Consider the following 8164-nt stretch of genomic DNA (forward strand, 5'->3'; position numbering starts at 1 on the left):
ATCACAGGAAGATCCATTAGCAGGCATTGTGGGTCTGGACCCCAGTCTAGAGGCAGGAGATGTGACATCCACAAGGAGGGTGGGTCTGCCTCCACAGCAGGGATGCTCCAGAGGCTGAGACTGGTTCTGAAGGAGGAGGCAGAGTTGGCAGCAGTAACAGACCTGTGGCCCTCACCATGGAGCGAGGGCACAGCTACTCATGGTGGCACATCGCCAGTCCATCACAGGTGCCCACCATACAGAAGTGGTAGCCTTGGCAGCTTTAGAACCTAGCAGGAATCCAGTGTGGTCAGTTGCCGGACCTCTGAGCCCAGACAATGGAAGCCAGCCAGGTGTGAACCATGTTGAGGACTCCACAAACCAGTGTTCATGGGGTGAGAAGGGCAGATACAGGAGTGAGTGTGGCTGGTGACCATAGAGCACTTTGTCTGGATTTTGAATCCCCCACCCCCTCCCTCCCCCCAATGGCATGAACATGTAAGAACTCGTTAAGTGCCAAGGCGTCATTGGTGGAGGAGTCTGCAATGCATTTCTTTGTTTGAACCTTGAAGTTATGGATGAGATGTTCTGTATCACAATTAATCTGTGAATTATTATCCATCACAAGCATATAATGCATTTTGGAGAGGCCCAGAATCAGTCACGGCTGATGTCGGAGTACTGCAGATAATGTATGGAAATGTAGAGAAAGCATCAACAACCAATGATCAGGAAGAATTTAGGAAGGGTTCCATGATGTGCAAGAATGGCCCCAAGTTCACACTGAGATGTGCCTGTAGCTAAAACTAGGTGATAGCCAGGATGGAAAGTAGCGAAAAAAGGAGCAGATGTAATGTATATTTCAAAAAACGTGAAAGCTCACTGTCAGGCCATCATCCACTGAAAAGGAAAATTGTGAAGCAACTCTTGATGGATATAGGCCAACATGGCTGCACTTAAAATAAATTTGTGGTAGTAAGCTATTGTACCTAAAATACTCAGAGTTCTTTGAAATTTGTAAGGTGTGGCACAGCCGTGACCACAGCAAAGTGATGGCATAAAGGCTTAGCACCAAGTTGAACCCAAAATATATAACGGATGGCTGAGAAAAGTGACTTGGACAATTTGCATGTGAACCCTGCTTTATGTAAGACAATGAACAACTTGCATAGGCACTGTAAATGTTCTTCCATGAAGTTATCGTCATAATGATGTCTTTTAAATAGTTGCTGCATCTGGGAATGGACACATCAATTGTTCCACGAATTGCCGGGGCACTGTTAACTGAAACTTTAGTCAATGCAGAGGTGAAGCTGACCAGTCAGCTTTTTAACAATCACAAGGGGGTTAGATCACTCACTCAATGTAATAGATCACATGATCAGCAAACAATGACTGCCTGTCCAATTGTGATTTCACTTGCCCACACAAAGCCACTGCAGTAGGGCAAACTTGGAGAAAAGGAAGGCCACATTGTACTTTCTCAATATAATGCAGGCCACAAAATTAGTGGCACAGCCTAACACATCTGAGAAGAGAGATGAGAACTCAAAACAACTGCTGGTTAGGGGCCTGGCTGGAAATGAGGTACACCATACCCAAAATGGAAAAACCAAAAGCGATGAAAGCACCCAGTCCAAATTTGTGCTGCCAGCATCATCCCTTACCAAAAAAGTCAAGGAATGAACCACAAATTTATACATAGCAGGAGCCATAAATTGCCCCCAAAGTTGGAATTCTCTGCTTGTTTTAACTCAAATGTTAGGTAACCAGAGACAATGCTAGAGATCCTAAATCCACAGAAGTTTGAGAGTTCAGTAAAATCACACCTGCACCCAGGTCCGCTTATGGTCTGAGTACTTTGTCCATGATTCACACTTCGATAAACAGTTGCTTATGATTCATAAGCACTGGACACACACAACTAACGTCACTGTCAATGTCCGCAGATGGGAATGGGGAAGAGAGGGGGCTGGGAACAACACATAGCACACAAATCTTGCATGTCCTTTTTTCCTAAAGTTGTTGCAAGTCACCTGTGTCTTAGGGCATGTGGCCCTGCCGAGTTGCAAAAAAAGACATTATGTGCAAGTTGGGAGCACGAAGCACTGTTGCTTTTGCTGTTTGGGTCATCACTGTCCAGTGTAGTGCCAGGGCCACATTTGTACGGCTGCTGTGCTGTCCCCCCCTCCCCCTCCTCTTCCACCTCCCCCTCCTCTTCCACCCCCCCCTCCCCTTCCACCACCCCTCCCCCACCCCCCCCTCTTCCACCCCCCCTCCCCTTCCACCACCCCTCCCCCACCCCCCCCTCCTTCTACAAGAACTGGTGGGCACCCAATGACCAGGAAGAGGAACCACTGGGGTGATTGCACACCAAGCCTCAATCTGATTACGCAGTGCAAGATACATCAAAAGATTGAGCAGTATTTAACACTTCAGTTAAAGGTGGGTTCTCCCTTTTTAGTACATGTTGATGCATCTCCTTCTCAGGAACCAACTGAATGGTGGCATCATGGACCATAGAATCAGGATGGGAGTCATAATGAGCATTGTTAACACAGACATTTGCAACTGAGGCCATGTAGTTTGGCTACTTAAGCTCAGTAGGACCTGTGGGGCTATTTGACAAAGATTACTCTTCACACACTGCAAAGGCATGCACGCGTTTACAGCGATAGTTTGTCAACCTACACATTATGTTGTATGAAACTGACACAGATTCTGGGTGCAGGGATAACTGGCACAACAGCTCATAGATCTAAGCAGAACTCAAAGAAAGGAACAAAGCCATGTTCATGTTTGCACTGTGACATCAGAAGCAAGAAAGTGTTGCTGAAGCTGCTTCTTCTAAGCTTCCTTGTATTCAGCTGCATTGTCTTAAGGCAGGAAGGGCGGCAGGTGGAAGCCTGCGTAGTGAATGTAGCTGTCAAGTTCGTGATAACAACTATAAGAACCCGCAACTGTTTGAAGAGAAATTGGTGCACTGCCTTCAGGAACACAACCACTGAAGAAACATCCCTATTGCCTGAGTGCGCGGGAATGAAACCCATTCTTTTTCCAAGTTGTATTGTGACAATGTTCCCTGCTTTCTTTAATTCTTCATTTGTTTGTCCTCAGTGGCATGTACTGGCTGAAGAAATAGGGGGTGAAAGTGCAACTAGTGTCTACTGTAAATGATGTATCTGACAGATGCACAGTTGCGGTTCATTCTTTTACTTGGCCAGTGCACTATTGTTTAACTTTTGATAAGCCTCATTAAAGGTTGCAGGCGAACATCCGCATACTGTTACAATAATTTACTGTTGAATATCTATGAGCAGTAAAACATAATGAAAACGTTCACAGTTCTTGAAGAATAGAAAGTTAAATATGGGGCAGACACTGTCCATGTTTTTGCACATGGCCTCATCGTGTTACACTTATTTCACAGCTAAGTTGATGCATTGTTGTTGTTGTTTTAACCAACATAGGTTTCTCGTCTGAAACTCGGCTGTTGACTGACTGCCTTGGGACTAAAAATCGGGGCCTTATATATCCTCACAATAGTAGGTACTGAAACTACACATTGCTCAAAGTTAAATTTACAGAAATTACAATTAAAATATAACTCATTAAGTTAACTGAACACCTAGAAAATTTCCTTCTTTTTAACAGTTTCTCCTACTACAAGGACTAAGCCAAATTATTCGTTTAAATCATGAAATTAACATATATAGATATGCAAACAGTACTTTTGACAAAATGTTTAATTACTATGGAATTAAAGGCTGGCTTCACTAAAATGTTTTCGAATAGAGCCAAATAGATCCTTTAAGAATACAATTAGTTGTTCCTCCAAATGTTTGTAATAAGTACAGAATTTATATTTGTTTATGCATCAACAATAGAATTTAAGTTATGAAACAGTTACTGATTTCACCCTATAACACTAGCTAGTCATTGTCAAAATAAATTTTGAAATCAATTACATACATAAAATTCAGCACGAAATTTGATCTAGTGTTATATTCTGAAAAACTGAAAGCCAGTCTTTCTCATGTATGAAAATGCAGATTATGCTCAAATATGTTAATGATGATTAGTTAAAAGTAAAAAAAAAAAGAATTCTAAGGAGGCAGGTGGCAAAACAAGAAGGGACGTAAAAATATCCCAGCTTGCTTTGTCACAATATGACACTGTAAGAGAGAAACAACAGCATGGCCACAATGAACCAAAGTTAATTCTTCTTCCACTTACAAGAAAACAACAGTTTAGAACATAGACACAAACATAGAAACAATCCAGGTACTTCTACAAGGAGTTGCTGACATTGAGTACAAACACAATATGAGAGCAAGTGCCAGCTGCACTGCACTTACTAAGAGGGCTCCAGTAAATGGATACTGTGCTTTGTGTAAAAGTCATGCAGCCCACTGCAAATGGCCTCTAGTGACCAACCCACTCAGATGCTGATGGTAGAATATTCAAAGTGTAGGGTGCCAGCAGCCTGGTGCCATGGTGTGTGTGTAATTATTACATTGAGATTTGCAGCAATGTGTAAATTTTGCAAGTTAATTGAGCTAGTACTATGTTCATCTCTGATGGTAAAGTTTTTAATTTCATTTAAGAAGTTTTTAGATGGGTTGTCTGTCTGAACTATCTTTTATTAAAATATTTTAAATTTCTAATCCAGTTACATAACGGAATATCCAGGATGGAATGTAACAATATTATGAAAAGGAAAGTTGCCAGCCACCATAAAGTGGAGGTGCTGAGTCATGGATAGGCACAACAAAAAGATTGTCACTTGTTTTGTTGTACCTATCTGTGACTCAGCATATCCACTATGTGGTGAGTGGTTACTTTCCTTTTCATAATATTGTAACCACCTTCCATAATAATTTAAGGTAAAAAGAAGTACATTACTGAATTCAGGGAAAATGGAGAAAAAAACTATCAGACTAGATTTGATAAATGCTGAGTCTTTGTGGGTTCACAATTTTTAAGGTTTTCATATGCATACAAAAAATATATATGCATATTCGTATTCAGTGACTGCAAATCTTTTTAACTAAAATATTCTCAAACAGGATCTTGTGAAACATTGCCATGAGACACAAAGAATGCACTCTGTTTATTTACAGATGCAGTGAACATCCTCTTCAATCATAATCTGGAATTGAAGCAAATTTTATTCAATAGTGATCATTACCAGCTGTTCCAACAGACTTGTCTCTTAAAGTTTCACATCTTATGCTACTAAGCTAGTAGCAAACTATCGCCTTAGAAGGTGAATATTCACCAAAAGTGTGCATGAACCATTCCAAACACTAATTTGCATCAGTCCTACCATAAAATTGTTATGTTAAAACAATCCCTCTACCAACCTCTTACTGCCTCAGTCTAAGTGGTGTGTGTGTTGCAAGTGTAGGTCTGGAGGCCCACACAATAGCCAGGTAAGCTGAAAATTGCAAGAATTGTTAAAAATGGCTGCCAAAACCTTGCATTTCATGGAACTTAAACAATCCGCAGTAAGCAAGATGTAGTCAAAAATTTCAGGATGGTAGTTGTGTACATTTTATTGGTGTTCTTAGAATATTTGTATAGTCCAGCTTGAGTTTCTGGGTAAAGTAAAAGAACAAAGTTTGTAAAGGCTATGCTAGGATAAAAAAAATGAGGGGGGGCCAGTTCTACATAAAACTGATGTGGAAAACATTATTATTATTATTATTATTATTATTATTATTATTATTATTTTGTTATTATTTCTACAGTCAGTGGTTCTGTTTGCACAATATCACACACTTCCTTTCATGAAGGAAAAACTCTGTATCAGTAGACATACAACCTGTCTCTGCTTTCTGAGCCATTGTGTTTGATATCTAGAGGATGATAACATTTAATAGTTGATTTTGATGACAGACATGGAATAGTGTCTTGGAGTAGGAAATGTGCTGTGTTATTGTCAACAGTGATGTACACTTTTTTTTAATAATTACCAATCCCACAAGTCTAACTGTAGACAAAGTGTATCATGTGACTTGCTAGTAATATGATCTATCCTTATCACAGTATGAAAAGCTATAGCAGTGAAAGAAATAAAGTAAGACCATTCTGTACCTTCTACTTACATATGCTTAACAATAAAATCTATCAAGAAGATACCTCTTAATATGCAAACTTTTTCGGGGTTCGGTGTTCTCTTCTAAATTTGTCAGTCTAGTTCATATGCATGGTTTATCTTCCAGCACTGGCAGATTCCTCTTGGTCGCCGTTTCCGTTCCCTTAAACTGTGGTTTGTCATGCGGCTTTATGGAGTGGAAAATCTTCAAGCATATATTCGAAAACACATAGCACAGGCACATGAATTTGAAGCACTTGTGCGTAAGGATGAACGTTTTGAGATATTTCATGAAGTCACAATGGCTCTTGTTTGCTTTCGTCTCAAGGTAAAAATTAAATTTGGTTCCAAGTTACTATTGCTTAAAATTGCATTCATAATTTCTTTGTGAATCCTTCTGTAGCTATTTTAGGATGTGTTACACTCCTATTTAATATGAAACAAAATATTAAATTACTCTGGGTGTGACAGTATTTTTTTAATTTTCTTACCTGTATTAGTTACAGCTACCAATTTCTCATGTTCTCATGAAAGTTCTTAATGTTACAGGGATCAAATGAAATTAATGAAAATTTATTGAAAAGAATAAATGCTAATGGAGTAATCCACCTGGTTCCATCAAAAGTGAGGGACACATATTTCCTCAGATTGGCAATTTGTTCTCGTTTCAGTGAGTCTTGTGATATTCAGCTATCTTGGAAGGAGATTAGCTCCTTAGCAGATGAAGTTCTAGCTGAAGCAAGGCCTGGAAAGTAATTGTATGATACTGTTACGCAAAGCTGTAATATTTCATTCTTAAGAACTAACATAAAGATTAGGTGTAAAGTACAACTGGCACGATTGGATATTACAGCACAATCTTCTTATATGCATGTTAAAACAGTTGGTGTAGGCTTACACTGATAGTAACTTCTTGGCACATTTTGTATGTATGTACAGACCTTGAGAGATAGCATGAAGTAAATAACATTATAACCTATTTTTTACAACTTATTTTGTCAGGCTCTACATCAGTATTGTGGGTTATAGTTATTTATTTTTTGTGTGTGTGTGTGTGTGTGTGTGTGTGTGTGTGTGTGTGTGTGTGTGTGTGTGTGTGTGTGTGTGTTTGTTTTATTTTTTTATAAAAACATAAATTACTCATAGATTCTCAAGATTTAGGTATTACCCAAATTAAGCAAGACTCTTCATTAACTTGCTGTAGAAAATGCCAAGATCATACTTTTTAGAGTGCGAGCATATACCTTAAATTACAGGTAACAAGAGAGACCAAATAGTGGACCAATTTCACTGATACAAAATATTAAGAATATGGTATTTACAATAATGGGCCTACCAATGCTTTTGCAAGATAGTGAGTAGTTTAAAAAAATCTGTGGCTTGTAACTGTTAACTGTAGTTCTCAGATTTTATTTTTCATGCATGTTCCTAGTGAGTGTGCCAGTCTGCTCGTTCTAGTTGACGTATTTCAAATCACCTGACACAGGGTATACACACACTGAATATTTTATTTTTTTATGAATAATATATGTATATGTAAATTAGAGTAATTTTATGTAATTATTTATGTACAAACGCTCAAAGTATTGTATTAAAAATGGGTCCAATTAAAGTAATTGTGTATTCTTGTAATTATCTTCTTTAATTTAATGTTAAACATAAGAGTTTGTAAATAATTTTTTTAATCCAACAGTTGTGTATATATTCTTAAAATGTATTGAGCAGACTGAGTTAAATTTTTGGAGATAAACGAAAAAAAATAAAGATATGTTAGAAGAAGCTTACCTTTTTTAATTCAGTAAACAGCCAACAAAAATTTTCAGCTGGATATAACAGGGAACCAGAAGTAATATTTTTCACTGACAATCATCACATTCTTCTCCACCTCTTCTTATATTTGGATCTGTTAGTTCATTCCTCAGATAGGAAAGTGTGATAGGTTGGGTAACATAAAGGAGGAGCAAGTCAGATATCAGGATGAGAGGGACAACAGAGGTTTCTCTCTCATCATGTGGTCTGGTTAACTTACTTTCTGAAGAAGTAACTAGTAGTTCTGAGGCACACAGGATTTTTTTATTACTAGGC

The 8164-nt window shown here is 38.6% G+C and overlaps 1 protein-coding gene across 2 annotated transcripts in view; it reads left to right on the forward strand.

Annotated features, from left to right (window-relative positions):
* Positions 1–7858, forward strand: part of LOC126271955 (aromatic-L-amino-acid decarboxylase) — a 172910-nt gene extending 165052 nt beyond the window's left edge. For both annotated transcript variants that reach the window (XM_049974393.1, XM_049974394.1), the window contains exons 11-12: positions 6207–6407; positions 6629–7858. In XM_049974393.1, the coding sequence (XP_049830350.1) occupies positions 6207–6407; positions 6629–6835 (408 nt within the window). In that variant the 3' untranslated portion in view covers positions 6836–7858. The remainder of the gene's footprint in view (positions 1–6206; positions 6408–6628) is intronic.
* Positions 7859–8164: the final 306 nt, after the last annotated feature.

The sequence above is a fragment of the Schistocerca gregaria genome, chromosome 5, assembly GCF_023897955.1.
Source record: "Schistocerca gregaria isolate iqSchGreg1 chromosome 5, iqSchGreg1.2, whole genome shotgun sequence".
In the NCBI taxonomy this organism is placed as follows: domain Eukaryota; kingdom Metazoa; phylum Arthropoda; class Insecta; order Orthoptera; family Acrididae; genus Schistocerca; species Schistocerca gregaria.